General features: G+C 37.3%; 1 protein-coding gene across 1 annotated transcript in view; it reads left to right on the forward strand.

Annotated features, from left to right (window-relative positions):
* PEX7 (peroxisomal biogenesis factor 7) overlaps window positions 1-20,913 on the forward strand; it is a 77,301-nt gene that overhangs the window by 20,372 nt on the left and 36,016 nt on the right. Inside the window, exons 6-8 of the mRNA XM_042939929.1 lie at window positions 9,636-9,742; window positions 11,187-11,300; window positions 13,063-13,118. Of these exons, the coding sequence (XP_042795863.1) occupies window positions 9,636-9,742; window positions 11,187-11,300; window positions 13,063-13,118 (277 nt within the window). The remainder of the gene's footprint in view (window positions 1-9,635; window positions 9,743-11,186; window positions 11,301-13,062; window positions 13,119-20,913) is intronic.

Below are 20,913 nucleotides of genomic sequence, written 5' to 3' on the forward strand. Positions count from 1 at the left end.
AATTTAGTGTAAATGCTAATGAGTTTCATGCTGATGGTTAATCAAGTCTGAAGATGACCATAGTTCAGCATAATGGTTATAATATTACTATTGGTGAAAAGCCCTAATGCAGAGTTCAATTAAAATTCTTTAAGGATGTGAATTAGATTGACATTAGCATTATTTTCTTCGAATAGGGATGCCCTTTGGCCTTATGTCCTATAGTTTCAAAGGATTCATTTCAAACCTTGGATGAAATGAGTGATGTAAAATAGATCTGTCTTCAAAATGAACTGGAACATACTTCCTTTCTAGTGAAGCAGTGAAGACATGTCTACTGGGAGCTCTAATTGGCAGCATTCATAATAAACTGGAATTAATAATGAGTATAGTTTCACATGTTTGAAAAAGTATTAGTAAGTAAAACTCCTCCAACTGATATATTTTTGAAAAAATTCCTTTACCTTACTATCGTATGTAATTTTGTTAATGTATACTATTATTAAGGTTCTAAAATTGTCTTTGTTTTTAATCATTGCTTTTTTTATGACCGTGACAAAATATGATGGTGACAAAATCTTGAACTAATATAACTGAATTTATTTAAGTGTCAGGTCAAATTGTGGATATTAGCCTTTTATTTGGGCTGAATCACACACACCTCTTCCTTCTACAATGGCCTTTTGTACGGCATGGTATACATAATATTAACTCTGGATGTTGCATATAGAATATTCAGTGTATGAGACTGAATAGAAGAAAAAGACTAATTGTGTATAGACAGTTACCAATATAACCACAAAACTTAACTATCTGCACATCGTAGATAGGTAATACATAAAACAGTGTTTTGTCATCGCAAAGTCCATTTGGTTTAATAGAAAAAAGATTATCTGTTTAAAGACATTGCCTTCATGTGTTATATTAGAAATAAATGTAAGCAGTGTTCATATCAGCCAGGACTTCTTTGGTTGAAAGTCAAAGAAATTCTGAACCAAACCGCCTTAAGTAAGAAGCTAATTTATTTGCTCACATAGTTGAAATGTCCAGAATCCCATCTGGCTTTATACACATGGCTGGATGTAGGCCTTAGTGGATGTCTTGCCATCTCTTGTTCTGTGCTCTCTTGAGTTGAGTTGTATCAGGCATCATGTGAAAGGAAGATGGCAGCAGTTCTGAACCCTGTATTATTTCTGGTTTCTGTCCAGTAGGAAAAATCATGAGTCTCCTTCTCAGACATCTAGGAAGTTTCATTTTCTCTCATCTGATGGTCCATGTGAATGTTTCTAAACTAATCACTGTGCCTAGGAGAGGCGGGCGTGGGGGGAGGGGGGCTTGGGGCGGGGGGGAGAGTGTAATATGTTGACTGGCTTGGGCCCAGCTTAGCTCCTGCAATTGGGAATGAGAAATGAGAGAGAGAGTGGTACTCAAAGTACATACAGCAAGAATGGAAAGAGTGAACAGTGATTAGGTTGAAGTGGCTGCATACATTCTAGGAGGCCGATACTCACTAAATTGTATGCACATCCAACACTTAAAATAAATCAGAAGGGATTTCATGAAAACCAAGCACTGGACGTATGAGCTATAAAATAGGCTTCTTTTTAAAAAAATTGGATAAAGTAAAGGCATTTTTCTGCCAGTTTTATGGTTTTAGAAACCCATTGGAAGGTTTGTTAAGCATTTGCCATTTTCCTGAAATATTCCTTCATAATGATTTTCAAATAGTAACCTATTTAATAAGGTTGAAAAAATTTATAGTTTTTCTTCCACTCTCTTAAGAAGAGGGTTTATGGTACAGTAAAAGTTGGGGCAAGCTCTGAAGCTCTCACTGTGCCTTTGCTCTTTCATGTGAGATGAGACAATGTGTTTACCAACCTATGCACAGTGTATTAGGAGGTAGATGAATTTCTTTGCATATTTTCTTTACTTGACTTGTTTTCATATGTTTCCTATAGGGCATGTGTATTCTTTTACATAGCTGAGTCCCTTATACAGGCAAACACTAAAATAGCTTTTATTACTATTATATAAGATATGGGAGTAATGAAGGGTGCCTGGGTGGCTCAGTCGGTTAAGCGTCCGACTTCGGCTCAGGTCATGATCTCGCAGTTCATGGGTTCGAGCCCCGCATCAGGCTGTGTACTGACAGCTCAGAGCCTGGAGCCTTTTTCATATTCTGTGTCTCCGTCTCTCTCTCTGACCCACCCCTGTTCATGCTCTGTCTCTCTCTGTCTCAAAAATCAATAAACATTAAAAAAATTTTTAAAAAAGATATGGGAGTAATGAAATTATTAGAAGTCTAAAAACATATCTAAGGTTAATTTTGATTGTTGAGAGGGACATTGACAGTGAGTCCATCAGATATTAAGTGAATGTTCACTGTTTTCTAAAAGATACATTGAAAGGCACTGAAGATACATTGAGGAAGAAAACAAGACAGGGTTCCTGTCTTCTTAGAGCCACAATCCAGTGGAAAAGAGAGATGCTAAGAAACAAAAACTAGCAATGGACAATGTTAAGGAGTGCGAAGTTCTTTGGAGAGGTAACACAGTAAGTATAGTGGTTACCAACATGGACTAGAGCTGGGATGCCTGAGACAAAATTCTTCTTTACCACTATTACCTGACTTTAGTCATGCTGCTTAACTCCTGTCTCTCTTCATTCCTCATTTCGAAAATAAGGGTGATAATAATACCTACATCATGGAGTTTTGAGGAGCATTAAGTGAGTGAATGTGTGTAAAAGGCTAAGAACAGTACCTGGCTCAGAGTAAGGGCTCTATACATGCTGCCTTCTGTTACCAACATGTGTGCTCAGAATTCTGTGGAAACACAGCTAAGGATTCTTGAGCTTGTCAAAGTTGACTGGTCAGGGAAGCTTCCCTGAGGAAATAGTGTTCACGCTGTTACCTGTGAACAACCAAGAGTCCAGAGATGAGAGCTGGAAAGCAGAGGAACAGGAGGTGGCGAGAAAAGAGCATATTTGAGGAGCATTGGAATGGCCATGGAATGTGTATGCGCCATAAGAATTACCGGTGCTTATCTGAAGAGCTTGCTCCAGGTCGACTCTAGAATGCATGGCTGTGTAATAACATACTAGGCCGGTGATGCCGAAACCTGGTTAACCATCAGAATTATCGGGGAGGCTTTAAAAAGAAACAACAAAATTCTGGGCTCCATCTTAGTCCTACTGAATAAAGTACCTCTGGGAGGCATATTTTTTTTTTTTATTTTTATTAAAATAATTTTTTTAATGTTTATTTATTTTTGAGACAGAGCATGAACGGGGGAGGGTCAGAGAGAGAGAGGGAGACACAGAATCCGAAGCAGGCTCCAGGCTCTGAGCCCTCAGCACAGAGCCCGATGTAGGGCTCGAACTCATGGACCATGAGATCATGACCTGAGCCAAAGTCGGATGCTTGACTGACTGAGCCACCCAGGCGACCCTGGGAGGCATATTTTTTAATCGCCCCAGCTGAATCTAGTGATCAGCCTCATCTGGAAAGCACTGTTCTAGTCTATGGTACAGCTTTGTTTGAGATGCCAGATTAATGGTTTGTTTCTGTTGGTGTAATGGGAATTTCATGTTTCTTTTAATGTTCATCTCTTTTCTATTTATTTTTTTCTTTTTTAATGTTTATTTATTTTTGAGACAGGGAGAGACAGAACATGAACGGGGGAGGGTCAGAGAGAGAGGGAGACACAGAATCTGAAACAGGCTCCAGGCTCTGAGCTGTCAGCCCAGAGCCCGACGCGGGGCTCGAACTCACGGACCGCGAGATCGTGACCTGAGCCGAAGTCGGACGCTTAACCGACTGAGCCACCCAGGTGCCCCTCATCTCTTTTTTTAAAACCCACAGAATGGTTTCGGTGCTGAATTCAGAGAGGAAGTGGTTTCTGTAGTCTGAGAATGCCTTAGCTTTTTTTTTTTCTTCTCAGTTTTGTTAGTGATAGTTGAGTCTTCATCAATTTTCTTACTTTGTCTTCTTGCTTACAGACAGGAGCTTGTTGTAAAACATGGTATAGTCTTTGCATCAAAAAAACCCTCAAATGTAAATTTCATGGTGGTGGAGCCCAAAGTCGCAAAATCTTTGTTTTTACAAATATCGCAAATAGTAGAAGCTTATATGATAGGTCGTCAAGATGTATTTTATGTCTAATCCTGTGGCACACATATGATTAATTATGCCACTCAACTGCTTATAGCAGTTTATATTTTAGGATAATATATAAGAATATAGCATTTAGATCATTCTAAGAATTTAGTCACCTTCAAAGTTAAATGGCATTTGCAAATCTAGAACTAAATTTGTTATCATTGGCTAAGTTAACACAGGCCAAAGAGGAGAGTTTTTAGAGATTGAGATCTAGATTTCCCTTCCAAAGCAGAGTTCTCTAAAGACATTGCATTCTGTCTAGTTCATGATATGAGATAGAAGGGAAGAATATTTACGTCTTTACATAAAGAACATTAACATGAAGTAAACTTTCTTTTGAACCATGAAAACTAAGTTATTGCTATTACAGACTCCATATAATTGCATAAGTCATAGTCATGCCTGAATGAAGGGGTCCAGTAGTTAAAAAAATACAAATAAAAAATAAAAGAAAAAAACCCACCCTCATTCTACTCTTAGAAAAAAGTCCTGTCACATCTGATAAGCATCTGGCATTTCAATTCAATTCAGTTATTTGGGCCCAGTATGCACTTTTTGCTGCTCCGTTCTTCGCAGTGTCAGATTCAGCATTTACGCTCATTCTCCTTACTCAACTTCCTCTTACCTGATGCAGTTTGAAATTAGACGTAGCCATAGCCAGCATTTCCTACTCCATACTGTGCACTTAAACTCACTGGTTCTGCTGCCAGTGGTGGGTCTGCAACTGATAAGAGAAGCTGGTAATTCAGGTGGGTCCATGGCACTATCACAGGGCCCTGGGAAACGTCTGGCTGGCAATGAAAGGCCAGTTGTCTGGAAAATGCAATTAAAACAAAACAAAACAAAACAATATAGATACAGATATCCTGGTGGCTAAGGGTTGAGTGAGTCATGGTACCATTTGGCCAGAAGCTGTCTCTCCTACCTGGAAAACAAAGGAGGATGAAGTAAGTAAGTGGAATTCTTAGCTCCTTCAGAACGGTTTCCATCTTTTTGTGTCCTTTGAGTTAGCTGCAAGAAGGGACACCCTAGACCATGGCTTTTTTTGCGTGTGCGTGAATGTTGCTTGCATATGGTAGTGAGGAACCAAAATATTGTCCCAGAGTAATTGGGAGTAGCCACCCACCCAGTCTTTTTTGTTGTTTTGTTAAATCTTTTAGTGGAGTATAATACACTCATGGAGCAGTGCATGATCTTAAGTGTATGACACAAAGAATTTTCACAGTGAGCCCATCTGTGTACCAGCAGCCAGATCAAGAAACAGAACATTCTGAGAGGCTCCCCTACCCCATTCCAGGATGACCACTGTCCTGCCTTCTAATAGCATAGATTCATTTCACCTCTTCTTATACTACTCCTCAGGTTTCTTTCATTCAACATTATGTTTTGTGAGACTCATCTATAATGTTGCTAGAATAAGTTACCTCTTGATGGCCTAGTCCACACTCACTGTAAGGTTTTGGTACTCTAAACCATTCACTGACCCATAAAATGTAATTATTAGGATGAACACAGCACATTCAACTTTCAACAGTGCTTTAGTTGTAGCTGTAGTGGACTTTAGAGTTTCAGACCTGATATTAAATATAAATTTTTGAAAGCTTCTGTACATCATTTAGGTATTTCCTATGTTTTAGTGGAAGCCTTGTGCTCAACCAGATGTTCTTCTCTGGGGCTAGGCTTTTTCCAGACTGAAGCTTTAGGGGATTCCATTTACTCCCTCCATGATGGTAAGGGGTCTCTTTGCCTACAGGTGTTAGAACTTGAACTCTCTTAGGTCTTTGTAGAATTTATTGAAAGGCAACCCCAGAAACGGAAGGGATGCTTGAACAGTCCCAGTACACATTTTCTGTCTTTAATCTGGAGTTTTCTCTGCTTGTTAACTTCATTCTGCACGCTGGCTTTCCCCAAACAGTGAGACATGTGGCCGTCAGCAGCTCCTCAATTTAATAATCTATGAATCCTAAGAGAGGGACTGCCATTTTTCCCCAAGTACCTACCTTTCACCTGTCAGCTGTGGTCAGGACAGGGAATAAGATACTATGACTGGCCTTGCTTGGACCTGTCCCTGGGTGGTCAGCTGTGTTGAGCCATAGGTCTTTCTGGAGTCAGATGGTGAGAAAAGGATGCTTGTGCTATAAGAAGTGTATTGCTAGGAAGTCCAAACACTAGATACCCACGCCACCTTGCTTTATACTCAGAAGGCTAGGGAGAGCCTAAAGATCATTTTACCAAAGGTATTTAGAATTTACAAATTCTACTGACTGGTGGCTAGACATTGACTATGACTAGGGCTCCTGAAGATATTTGAAGCTCTAGTCTATATCGATTCTGAACAGTTTCCATTTGGTACTTTCAAACTCATCATTCCTTCTCATCCCCGCCATATTTACCTAGATCCAAAAATGTAAGTTCCTTTCTTTTATCAGAGTGGTTTTCAATCTTTTTTAAAGTAAGAAGAAAGGGGTGCTTGGGTGGTTCAGTCGGTTGGGCATCCGACTTCAGCTCTGGTCATGATCTCACAGCTCGTGAGTTCAAGCCCTGCATCGGGCTCTGTGCTGACGGCTCAGAGCCTGGAGCCTGCTTGAGATTCTGTGTCTCCTGCTCTCTCTGCCCCTAACCCACTCACATTCTGTCTCTGTCTCTCTCAAAAATAAGTAAACATTAAAAAAAAAGAAAAGTAAGAGGATGGGAAGAGGGATGGGCGATGGGCAAAATGGGTGAAGGGGAGTGGGACATGCAGTCTTCCCGTTACGGAATGAATGAGTCATGGAAATAAAAGGTACAGCACGGGGAATACAGTCAATGGTATTATAGTGGCATTGTGTGGTGACAGGTTGGTAGCTATACTGTGGTGAGCACAGCATACCATATAGAGATATTGAATCACTATGTTGTACACCTGAAACTAATATGGCAACTATACTCAAATTTGAAAAGAGTATGAAGATGGTATTTTATTTTTATTTATTTGAAAAAAATTTTTTGAGAGAAAGAGCATGCATGAACACTTGGAGGGGGGGGTAGGGGGGGAGGGGAGAGGGAGGAGGAGAGACAGAAAGAGAATCTCAAGCAGGCTCAACACCCAGTGCAGAGCCTGACGCGGGGCTCAATCTTATGACCATGAGATCATGACCTGAGCTGAAATCAAGAGTCGGACACCCAACCAACTGAGCCACCCAGGCGCCCCTGAAGATGGTATTTTTAAATAAAAAACTGCAAATCCCACACACAAAGCAATGATACATATATGTGGATCCATAAAAATATAGTGGAAGTATTTACAAAAACACAGACTGAAGGGATGTCAAATTCATGATCGTGATGACCTCTGAGCAAGGACGATGAGGAATGGGATCGAAACTACAATAGAGGTTTCAACCTTTATTTGTGTTACTACTTTATTTCTAAAATAACCGTGGGGCAAATGTGGTAGAATGGTGTGTGTGTGTGTGTGTGTGTGTGTGTGTGTGTGTGTGTGTGATTAAATGTTTTTTCTCCAATTTATTGGAAAAGCATAGAAGTTAAAAGAATAATTCCTCAAGATTCAGCGAATATTGGCCATATGGCAGTTCCCCTCCAGTAGCATTAGGAAGCAGTGCAGGGTGGGTGTGGTGCACACAGGCTGGGGAGCCTGCCCGCCTAGGCTCTTGGTCCAGTCCTGGTTCCATTGCTTGCTCTCTTGCGGGCATTATTTCACTTCCATGAGCTTCAGTTTCCCCATTTGTAAATTACTACAAAAGTTACTTTTTATATTATCAAAATTTCTATCTCACTTGTTATGTTTTTAAAAAGTTAAGGCATATAAAATGTTTAGACCACCACCTGGTATATAGTAAACACTCAATAAATATTCGCTGTTATTCATGTTATTATAAATAGGGGTGGGAATGACTTCTAATCATGGGTATATTTTCTGATTTTATTTTTAAAAACATTATCTCATTTAAACTTTATAAAGTAAATATTTTATCACAGGTAAGGAAAATGAGAATCAGGGAAGTTAAGTAATTTGATTAAACGTCAGCAGGGAGGGGCGCCTGGGTGGTTCAGTGGGTTAAGTGTCTGATGACTTCCGCTCAGGTCATGACCTTGAGGTTCAGGAGTTCAACTCTGCTGACAGCTCAGAGCCTGGAGCCTGTTACGGATACTGTGTCTCTCTCTCTGTCCCTCCCCTGCTTGTGCTTTGTCACTCTCAAAAATAAATAAACATTGAATTTTTTTTTTTTAAACATCAGCAGGGAGCAAATGACTGAGCTGGATTAGAATTAAGCCCTAGAACTCCAGAGCCCCCATTGTTAATCTCCACCTTTCATTACCACCAACAATGCAATTCTTACATTTCTTAAACAACTTCCAAAGAAATCAGAAAAAAAACCCATTGCCTAAAATTGCTATATTTAGATACATGACATATGATTTCGAATTGGGAATGTAGGAAAACATATATAAGTAAAAGACAATTTAAAATTTTAGCATTATTGTATACCATATATTAAAATATCTACTATGTGCTAGAGATCATGCTAAGTGCTTTACAGACACTTTATTACACTAAATTCTTGTACAGCCCTACATGTAGGCATTCTGTTTCTTTTTTGGAAATGAAGAATCGGTCTGAGATACTATATAGCTTGTTCCGGGTCGCACAACTTCTAATGGAATTCAAGACCTGACTGCCATCACACCATAGACTGTGTTCTTTCATCAGGCCTTACCAGCTTTCTCTTTGCATCAGTTATTGTTTATAATTTACCGTTGATATAGATATATAGATCCTGAGTTTTGTTCATCTGGTCATTTTGTTGTTTCCTAATAGTTTATAAAAATTGAAGGCAAACAGTATATAAAACATTTAATCAGGGGTAACTTTGTGGAACTAAGCAATGTAGACCATTTTTGTAAAAATGCAAAATATAATCCTTAAATTCTTTCAACTTGTTTTTTTCCAAGGAGAAAAATATACCTCCGCCTGGCCCATTAAAATGTAGTAAACATAAAAGCTAAGTTTAAAATTTCTCTATTTTGGTAGACTGCCCACATTTAACAGTAAAACTGTTAGCATTTTGTTTTTATAGATTGTGCTGGTATAGGGTGCTACAGGGTTATTTACTGGAAGCTGAGGATTTTCAGGGCCTTTTCCTATCCTAAAGAGAAATGCACTCTTAGTTGCCACTGTGTTTGTGTCAGTGTGAAATTCAGATTTCCTGCTTTGAGTAGATCTAAAAACATTGTCATGGCGCATTACTTTTTGTAGTTCATCACTTTTAGTAGTTCCTATGCATTATAATAGTTAAAAACCGTGTGTGTGTGTGTGTGTGTGTGTGTGTGTGTGTGTGTGTGTGTGAGAGAGAGAGAGAGAGAGAGAGAGAGAGGAAGACAGCAGTATCCTAACAGTAAAACAGTGTATTTTTCCTCAATTTATCATCATGAGTACAATGTCACTGTGCATCCAAGTGGTGTGATGGAAAGTGATCAAGTCTTTATCTTTCATCAGGTGATCAGACGCTGAGAATCTGGGATGTGAAGTCAACAGGAGTCAGAATTGTGGTTCCAGCACATCAGGCAGAAATTTTGAGTTGTGACTGGTGTAAATACAATGAGGTACCCTGTCTGGATCTGTCCTGAGCTGCTGAGCCCTTCCTAATGTTGAAATGCTTTAGATTCTATTTTATCCTTGTTTGTGTGGACTTTGATGGTGTTTATGGACCATTAGGTTAAAGGCAGTCCCTCTTCATTTGTAATTGATGACTGTGAGCGACCCACATTAGCATTAATTGGATTTAAGTGCACAAAAAACAGGCACGATAAGAAATAGAAATTCTCAAAGTTCAGCAGTGCAGCCTTACTTGCATGTTTGGGAAACTGCTTTACAATTTATGTAATTTGTTTTCCTTTATTGCTCTTAACCCCACCAATTTGTATCATCTGCTATTATTTCTTGTTCGCTTTGCTGGTTAGGCTGCTGAACTGTTTTTAACTTGATTTTTAGTTTGGAAGTCCATCAGTTTTTAAATTTTGTTTCATCTTCCCATATAAGCCTGACCAAACTTGATGCTTCAATAACAGTGTCCGTTTGTGCCTTTTTGCAAAGCTTCTGTTAACCACATGAGCATACGAATTCAGAACAGAAGTGGATTAAACATGAATTGATACACTGTTTATGTCCTAAAGTGGTCTGTTGACTGTGACAGATGGAGAAAACATACGCCTGTTTTTTCTCAGTTTTAAATTTATTAAAGTTAAGAGGCATTATATTGGCAGAGTTCTTTAAAAAGAAATAAAATAGATTAAAAGTAAATAGAGTACACGTTCAATAATAATACTTGATCTAAATAAAAATTTCAGTGCTGATAACTGCAGTTCAAATTTCTGTCATCATAAATGAGTTTTCCATATAGGAAAATGAATTGTGGACTATATGTTATACTTTGGGGAATTCTAAAAAAAGGTGCTGATACACAGTTGAGAGTTGTTAATTTTTTTTTTTTTTTTTTTTTTTTTTTGCTTTAAATCATTGAAATTTTGTCCTCAAATGAGCTTACACTGGAACCCAGCACATTCAGACAATGAATTGCTGCTTTGGTTGACATGGGATGGGGCTGACTTTGGAGCCAGCATGTGGCCCAATTCACCCAGGAACTGTGAGTTCACCGAGGACTCTAGATGGAAGGATTGGTAAAACCTGACTAGACAGAAGAATCACCACTTTTTACCCAAGGTCTCAGTTATGATTAGATATTATGTTAAGACATGGCTCATGAGAGTGGGGCACAATGATTGAATTAGATTTAGAAAAACATAACCTAATTTGTACCCTTTGCCCTTCCCCCATATTCCTAAGTTAGCAGGCCTCTTGCCCTTTAACACCTGGTGAAGCCTCGGAATACACTGAAGAGAAAGGTGGGCTCATTTGTCAGGCATGATTTTTAACCCCTTATGTCCTTATTGATACTACTAAAGGTAGAATGGAGACTCCACAGTGCTTTTGAGACTACACCTTGTTCTGACGTGTGCACTGCTCACCTTTTTGTGAATCATTTTGCAGAATTTGCTGGTGACGGGGGCAGTTGATTGTAGTTTGAGGGGCTGGGACCTGCGGAACATACGGCAACCAGTATTCGAACTTCTGGGTCACACGTACGCTATTAGGAGAGTAAAAGTAAGTGTTCATCTTTCTATGGATAGAGCATAAACAGAAACATTATCAATGAAGCGTATATAAAAGGCGTTTAGAGGTTGGGAATATTGATTCTTTTTGTGCATATTTTTGTTAGCCAATTAATGATGATAAAAAATGAAAGCTAAAATTAGTTAAAATACTTGAATAATTACTGAATAAATTGGGACAATGTAGCCAATCAGTGCTTAAGTTTAATTCCAAATGTATTTTTATTCTGTCATTTCCATTCTACTATTCCTTTTCATGTGTTTTTAACTAGGTAATTTACTTTTTGGTATTTTTGTTGAAGTTTATAGAGAGGTGGCTAATTCCTTTCTCTAACAGGGTAATACGTATGGATATTCACAAACATTTGGGGTATAGAAAATTTTCCACTCTGCAAACAGCAGAGGATGAGATAAAGATAATTTTTTTCTGCTACTCCCAAGAAATTTGCCTGGTTATAAGGTGGCTTATGTTAGTTTCCCAGCTTTTATTGGTAGGTTTTGCTAAGTCACTGCGGAAAACATCTTATTTATTTTTTTTTTTTTTAATTTTTTTTAACGTTTATTTATTTTTGAGACAGAGAGAGACAGAGCATGAGCGGGGGAGGGTCAGAGAGAGAGGGAGACACAGAATCGGAAGCAGGCTCCAGGCTCTGAGCTGTCAGCACAGAGCCCGATGCGGGGCTCGAACTCACGGACCGTGAGATCACGACCTGAGCTGAAGTCGGACGCTTAACCGACCAAGCCACCCAGGCGCCCCGGAAAACATCTTATTAAGTGACATCTCCCAATTTCATTTTTTGTTTTATTACATTATGGGTAAAGAAGTACTTTATTGATCTTTTAAATAATTGGGTTATTCCTATTTTAAAAATTCTAAATTTTAGTTAAATTAATATTTTAATTTTTATTGGCTGCAACCCAACATATGAGATTCAGCGCCATGTTGTTTTAATGGTACACAGGTTTTGGTAGTTGGGAAATACTTTCAGTATTTACTTCACAAAGCTTTTGAGAATGAAACTCCGTATTCTGAAAGTATTTTGTAAACTATAAAGCATATTTGAAAGTAGTTTTATTTATATATATAACCATTAAAATACTGGAGAGAAAAAAACTGAAGAAATATAATTACAGTGGGAAGCCTGTTAAAGTATGTTGATTATTTGTCTAAAAGATACTCCTCTTTAAATTTGCAGTTTTTGTACTTGTTATCCTTTTCATTAGCTGTGATGTATGAATAACATAAAAATTCTTTTAAAGATGTTTTTATTTAACATTTAAATGATTATTTGATACTTGTGCCAATAGCAATCATAATATGTATTTGTAACATTGGTAAATTATATAATTATATATTTGTACTATCACATACTTAAATCCCTTATATTTGTAGGAGTTATTTTTGGATAGGCATTATGAAATGTGTTTAATTTTTCCAGAATAGCCACCCTTTGGGAATATTTTATTCTAAATAAGTGCTAAAAAGCTTAAAGAATGATTTTTCTTTGGAGAATATAAAAGTAAATGTTTTTCCTGCAGATGATACTTAAAAGACTAGAAGATTTTTGCCTTGAATTAAGGCATGGAAGGTTTGGGAAAGCAGAATTTTAAGTGACAGTCTTGACTAAACTTTAATTTATTGTAATGCTTGTGGGAATAACCTTATGAAGCAGCAAGTTATAATGACAGCTAACTTGAGAAAGTTTTGTTTTGTTTTTGTAGTTTTCACCGAAAGTTTTGTTTTGTTTTTGTAGTTTTCACCGTTTCATGCTTCCGTTCTGGCCTCTTGCTCCTATGATTTTACTGTAAGGTACGGTGGTTTTTATAAGTTACATTGTGAAATGCTAAGTAGCATTTGTATCTTTTCAACTTTTATGAAAGATAATGTGTTTATCGTACTAGTAAAATGATCTGAGCTGGGCACATTTGAATATTTGCCACTGGGATTAATACTGTATTTTTTCTGTTTTTATAACTGCCACATACATAAATTCTTTGCTATTTAAAGATAGCCTTGCTGCTCCATTTAAAAGCCTTTTGTCCTGATAGTTATTCCTGTAATGACACCTTTCTACACAGTAGGTTGTGTAGCCAATTTCTTTTAAATTTAGATTTTAAAAATTGTGAAATTCCATTTCTTCAGGGTTAATTATATGAATCTTAAGACTGAGATTGTTATAGTTGAAAGAATCAGTATGAGTATATGTATGTTTGTGAATGTATGTAGATGAGTGTGTATATGTGTGTGTGCACATATGCATCTATGTATGAATATATATGTGTGTGTATGTGTGTCTCTAGCCATACGTCCCAGTTCCAATTCTACACTACACAGTGTTTATTCTATTTTTTCTCCTTTTCCAAATTTGTAACTCCTAATTCCCATTATCCACAATATATGGACTTATTTGCAAACCCTAGAATGCTCAGAAAGCAGTTTCAGAATTGCAAAGCCATGTCTCTGTGAAACAGAATCTCACTAATTGGAGTGTTTTGCATCCCTAACAGTTTTAATTGGGTCTTTCTGATTTGGGAATCCTATGAAGGGACATATTAAATCCATTTCTGTCCTGTTTAAAGGGAGAAACCTAGTGACTACCTGTACTTTCTTTTCAGAATTGTCATCATGATCTTAACCCTACTGGCCATTCCCTGTTTTATCCATATACTTAAGTATCCTTGAAAACTCAGTTGGGAAATGCCTGACTTTTGTAGATGTAGATTTGTCGCAGGAATATTTGTTAAGACTGGGATTTTGAATATGAATGTATTACTCTAAAATCTTGTAGGCAACTAAACACGCTCAAAAATGATCACAATGTGAGGCTCACGGCCTTACTTTTCTCTCCATTTCTAAGAATTAGGCTTTGCTTCTTTCCTGAATCCTGAGCAAGACAGAGATTGGAAGATAGATATTTAGTGCTTCTGGGGAGAGGAATGACTTAGGTCATGATTCTGTGAAGTGCTATAAGATCAAAAAGTGTCACAGCTATATCTGTAAGCATTTGGAAAAAGTGAAATTATAATTAAATAATATGAGATCCTTAACGTATAGGTGGAAACGACATTTAATAGGTAGTTTTCCTATATAACTTAGAGTCCAGGTTTCTCTATATGTAAAATGGAATTAATATTGTCTATCCTCACAAGATGATTATAAGAATTTACAGAACAAGACATGCTTAAAAATACTGTGCTAATTTTAAACTGTTTCCAGCCTTTGCTTCGTGTCTCAAGACACCTCACCAACCCTATTCAGTAAAAGACCTCGTTTTTCTCTTTTTTCAAAAAAAAAAACACAACAAAAAACTATAGGGCTCAAGCACAAATTATCTCAGTTTCTACCGCAAGCCTGCAGATTATCTAAATCTGTACTAATCCATTCCTCTGCTACCACTGGACATGAGTGCTCTTAATCCCATATGCTCTTGTTTTTTTCAGAACTTTACTCCTTGAAATCACCCCTTCTCCCTCCTACATCATTAATCTTCAATTCCCCATTGACTTCCTCCTTAGCCTGTACCTTGTTCCTTTATCCTGTATTTTCCTTTAACTCTTCTCTTATATTTCTCTTGCCTTCCCAGCCAAGCTTTTAGTGTCCCCTAAGCTTCCATTCACCAGGGCCATTTTAAGGTCTTTGGGACCATTATCCCTAGTCAAGCCTGAAGCCTGGTATTCTTTTTATTTTTCCTCTGTAAAAATGGTAATCATTTTCTCAATATGAAGTGGATTAAAAACTTAAACCAACTTCCATCAAAGGCAGTATGTAGAAGCAACATCCTCTTTTTTCCAGAAAGAGAATTTTAATTTTAACATACATTGTGGCTACTAAATTACTGTTCTACCTTCAGACTAAATGTAACTGGAGGTTAATAGTTGTGTATTTCAATATAGGACTGTCAAAGACTTTATTATGAGAAGGTGAATAAACAGAAGAAGAAAAAATCATTTTTTTAAAATTTCAGTTTTGAATATAGGTACTATATCTTGTAATTCTCAAAACATGCTGAGAATGCGGCTTTAACTATAATAATGTCTCGCATTATTTGTGTGTGATGACCACTCATTGGAAAGGTCAGAAAAGATATGTTTTTGGTAGATTTTCTTACCCCATGTGATATGAGTTAAATTTATCCTCTGAAGAATTTTAAATCTCATTGGATTGATGATATTTTTAGTGCCAGAACATTCATTTTAATAAAAAAATATTTAAGACAAAAGACCACCCGTAACTTGTTTAATTTTTAGCACTGATAATTATACAGTTATTGCCTCTAGGTTGGGCGTGGCTAGCTTTTGTAACATAAACTCTTCAAATATAAGATTTCATCTATTTGCTCATTTTTGTATTTTATTTAGTTTTTTAAGGCCTTAAAAATTCATTTTAAAATAGTTCCTATTGGGGCACCTGGGTGGCTCAGTCGGTTAAGTGTCTGACATCCAGGTCATGATCTCACGGTGTAGGAGTTTGAGCCCCACGTCAGCACTGCGTGAACAGCTTGGAGCCTGAACTCTGCTTTGATTCTCTGTCTTCTTCTCTCTCCCTGGCCCTACCTTGTTTGCTCTCTCTCTCTCTCAAAAATAAATAAATATTTTAAAAATAAATAAATAAAATAATTTATATTGTAGACATTATATCCAAACTGACGATGTGATGGATATTTTAGTAACATAAAATTCAAGTTCCATATTTTTGTTTTATGTAGATGTACTATCATATCTAATAGAAAGAGGTTTAAGTAGTTTACCTATATAGTAGCTCATTATGTTTCACTGAGTAAATAATAAAAATCTAAAAAGTAGTATGCAACATAGCGTATGAAATTATTTAGTGTGTTTAGATTAAATAAAAACTCCAGCCTTTATGAAAATACCAGAATTCCGGTTAGCTGATGGGCAATATGCTCTGTAACAGTACATGTTGGTTCTTTCTAAACTTCACTCAAGATAATAGTACTAAACCTATAATATTTTGTAGTGAATTATTCCCATTCTTCTGTGAATGTTATCACCGTAGATTTTAGCATATTATCTTCCTCTGATGTGCTGTCCATTAGGTTACTTCTTTTTCTGCTGAGCCATGTTTGCCCTGCAATCATGCATGAGCGTGATTTGAATTCGGAGTGCTTGTTTTTGGTTTCATGCTAAGTAGATTGTTGTGTAATCCCAGTCAGAAATCAAAAGATCTGCTATGTATGACAGCCAAGCAAAAGTAAAAGCTGCTGTAATTACATTTTTTCATTAGGAAAGGCAACATTTTGTCTCTTCCAGGGGTAGCAGATCTTCTCAGATATTTAAAGAGAGAACTTTCATAAATTGATAAAAGCTAAAATGATCAAATTAGCCTTAGACGAATACTCTTCAGTTTCATGATACTTTTATAAATACTCTAACCTTCCAAACATTTTGTTGTCGATGGTCTTTGGTAGCAAGATACCAAATAACAGTGTTTCTTTTAGACTTACAGAATTTTTGGCAAGAAAAATATGAAGTGAGTTTTAATTCCAGTGTTTTCAAACTGTGCTCATCCAAGCATGTATGATGTGAAACTCACTCTGCCTATACCAACAATGTTAATGTTTCCAACTCAACTGTTAAGCTCCTTTTTGGTTACAAAATGGTACAGCTGTACTCTGTTCTATGATTTAGGCATTTTTATAGAAGGTCTGTTATCTGACAGCCCTTGTAATAGAAGGTTCAGAATATCTTGCTGAGGAAACGATAAAAGTAAAGGCCTGCAGAGAAGTAGAAACACACTAAAGGGAGTCCTAAGCATGTCATTTGCGTTGGGGTTAGTGGGAGTAGCCAGGAGCTATGTAGTCACAGATACAGATTTGGGATAGTGGAAAGTCCAAGTTGCATGGACTAATTGTGGGCTGGCACATTCCCTGATAACATAGGAGTCAGGACCACGGACTATGGAGCCCAGCTGCATTTTACTTTCTGTATAAACTTGAGGAGACTATTTTAAAATGGCATAGCTCAAAGTCCTCTTCCTTAAAATGGAGAGGATAATTGTACCTACCATATAGGCTTGTTATGAGGATTAGATGAGTAATATACACATATGCTGGCACAGAGTAAGTGCTATGTAAGTGTTTGCTACTATGGTCAGTATTACTACTACCAGAATGGATGACGACAGAAGACCATCCCTTTGGGGTTGAGGCCCATTTCAGCTCTAGTCTCCAGGGGTGAGAAAATAATTTGTATTTCATGGCAACAGAAGCAGGCAGCCTCAAACCTGGCCATTTGTTGTCCTCTGCCTCCTTGGAGTTCAGTTTCTTGGTGACAGTGTGAACCTTTTTTGTCAACGTGTTAGACACTAGCATTTTTAGCAGTCCTTTTCTTCTTTATAAGGCCTGATAATGGTACAATTTAAATTTATTAACAGTTTGTTAATTCAACATAAAACACAGTAAGGGCTGACCAGCGGTTTCCTGATAAATGTTTAACAGCTGGCTCTCTAGGTAGGTGGGGGCAACCTGATTTGTGGTGTTGGAAATATAAGTTTAGTGGTGTAAGCCTTCCCACCGTGGCCAATATCAAGCTGCCAGAGTGATGTGACGTCTGTAAACGTAGGTCGAGGAGGTGTGCACATCCTGCTCTCACGGCCCAGAACGAGCTGGCTCCAGCACTCCACTGGGGCTGATCTAGACCTAGCTGATTGCGATCTTAATGATTATTGATTTTACAAAGCTTTTATGATTGTAATATGTATGTATATGTGCATTTTCATTGAAAAGTGTCTGGAAAGGTATATACCAGATAAACTTTACTTAAGCATTCTTTACCTCCTGTCCTGTCCGTGACTTTTACCCCCTTGGAAGAACACTTTTACCCACTTATTTGTATGGAGGTGAAAGGACCTGAGGCTTAATGTGTGTGTTTTCCTAGTTACGTTGACACTTTAAATTAAACCCGCAGTAATTCTTAGTAGGGGCATATTTGGTTTTGTGGCAGTGCTGGGGGTCCCGGGTCAGTAGCGCCCTACTGAATGGATTTCAGACAGTAGGAATGCTGAGCAGGATAGGTCCAAGAGGAGAAGAGTCTTAGGCCTCCACTTCTGCCACATCAATATCTGTTCTTATATTTAACTTCTTATTTTTGATTAGCTATGTCTAGTTTACAAAGTATGTTCACATACAGTATTTACTTTAATCCGTACATCGCTACCGTGGGTGTGTACTCCCATATCCAGAAGGCAGTTGTTCCAGGGAGGCGGGGGGGGGGGGTGGGCCATTATCACACGGCTGGCAAGTAATGGAGCCAAACTTGAACCAAGATCTTTTATTTCCAGATCTGGTACTTTTTGTATTCCTCAATACCTGAGCACATCTTGTAAGTCCAGGCCTTTATGTATTTCCAAATAACATAATTTTCCCCTGTTACATAAACATTATCTCCTTAGGGACTGAATTGCCAAAATACAGTATTGTTTCTAATACCTATAGCTGTTTCAGAATTGAAGTATTCGACATAATTGCGTCTTGACAGTGGTAGACACATAAAACAAGCATGGATTTAAAAATTTTTAAATTTTTTAAATTTCAGAATTATGAAATATGTGTATACAGATACACATGTAACTGTATATACAACCGAGCATACACATATGTGTACACATTTTTGTTGAAAAGTGTTTGGAAAGATCTAACCAGAATTTAAAGAAGATTACTGATAGGTGGGATTTCAGGTATCCTTACCTTAAATTTTTTTCACTTCTTTAATTGGAGTATAACTTAGGTATGCTTACAATCTTGAATCTTTCTCAACAGAAGTCTAACCTTCTCTGACCAAGGCTGACCGTGTATAAGTTATTGAACTGCCTGTGTAATGTAGAACTGTCCTGAGAAACCGTGGCCCCAGAAAGTTTTACTTCATAGTTTCTTTTACTTTTTATATGTTTCTCTCTGCTTCTTCACTTGCAGATGGCATGTTATTCTGCTTTTATATGTACTATTTTTAGTCTCGCTTAATATAATTCACATAACTTAAAAATAGCCATTTTTCACATACACTCACTTTTCTGTCTGTTTTTTTTTTTTTTTCTTTATTTTGGGTTCTTGTTCCTCTCAAAAGTCAGATTCCTAAACACGTGCAGTGTTACTAGGGTAAGTACATATCAGATGTCCTTGTGTGAACTATATTACTATGTTATTGAAATATATTTAAGTCCCAAGTTACAAATAGGATCTATTCCTGGACATACAACATAGTTAAACTTATATAATTTTAAGTTTTTATTGGGAGAGATTAGACAGTCTAGGACCAAGACTTCGTAACTATTTCATTCAGAAAGAACGTTTAAGTTCAAGATACAACAGAATTGCTAACTTTTTCTAAATTATCTACTCATAGATTATAAGTTAATAAAATTCCAAATTTTCAGAAAGAAGTACTAAGTGGGAGTAGGAAATGATCTAGAACCAGCACTATGTCTCCCCATTCTTTGCTCTCTGGAGACGTATGGGAAAGCTCTATGGGTTCAAAATCCTTTATGTGGTGGGGTAAACATAGGTTCTTTTGAGTCCATTAGACTTGGTGATAGGCCATTTCCTCCATTTAGTAGGTGTGAAAAACACGAAATGATACCTGCTTTGCAGAATGTTCAGAATGTTAAATGAAACTATAAACACTCTTGGCACATAACAAGTGCTTAAAGAAATAGCAGATACCTTGAGAATTGTTATAATAAGTTTCCTATTTTAAAATGTAAGTACTGTAGGGAGAGTTAAGGTATTCATCATTCATGCCTTACCTCACCTTACTTTAATAAGATAATTATGGTGCTTAAACCTTGGAGGAGCTCTGTGAACGGCAGTTCTCGTCACATTGTGGAGATGGGATGGGGGAAGCACACTGTGTGAAGGTGCAGCATGAGCCAGATCAGTGCACGCTGGGCACAAATACAAAGTTGAGCACGTGTGGACCATTGTATTCAAATCCATGACCACCTGACCAGTTCTGCTTCAATTCAGCCTGTATTTTTCTCTAAATTATTATATATTTGTTTAAAAATTATTGCTTAGGGAAGCAGCATGTTGTAATAGAAAAATAGATCTGGTTTAAAATCCTGGATTTGCCATTACTAGGTATTCTTATATTTAATCTCTTATAAAGACACTTGACCTCCCATTGTTTCCTCGGTCATAAAACACATTATTATGAGATTTAAATATCAGTGTATGCAAGCCTGTTCCCATAGTCCCAAGCCCATATCAAGCACTCAATAAATTTTAGTTTCTTCTCTTTTTCATTCACATATTTATAAGCCTCAAACTTTGTACTTAGTACTGTATCACTCACTGTAAATATATGCTGTTATATTTCTGATCACAATTGTTAAAAACAGGAGCGCCTGGGTGGCTCACTCGGTTGAGCGTCAGTTCTTGATTTCAGTTCATGTCATGATCTTTTTCTTGGGATTGAGCCCCGTATCGGACACTGAGCTGAAAATGCACAGCCTGCTTGGCATTCTCTCTCTCCTTCTCTCTCTGCCCCTCCACTGCTCTCTCTCTCTAAATAAATAAAAAAAAAATTGTTAAAAAACAAGCAGAATCACAAAAAGACACTAAAGTTCTGATTTCTTCAATTTATTTTTA

The sequence above is a fragment of the Panthera leo genome, chromosome B2 (genome assembly GCF_018350215.1).
Source record: "Panthera leo isolate Ple1 chromosome B2, P.leo_Ple1_pat1.1, whole genome shotgun sequence".
Classification (NCBI taxonomy): Eukaryota; Metazoa; Chordata; class Mammalia; order Carnivora; family Felidae; genus Panthera; species Panthera leo.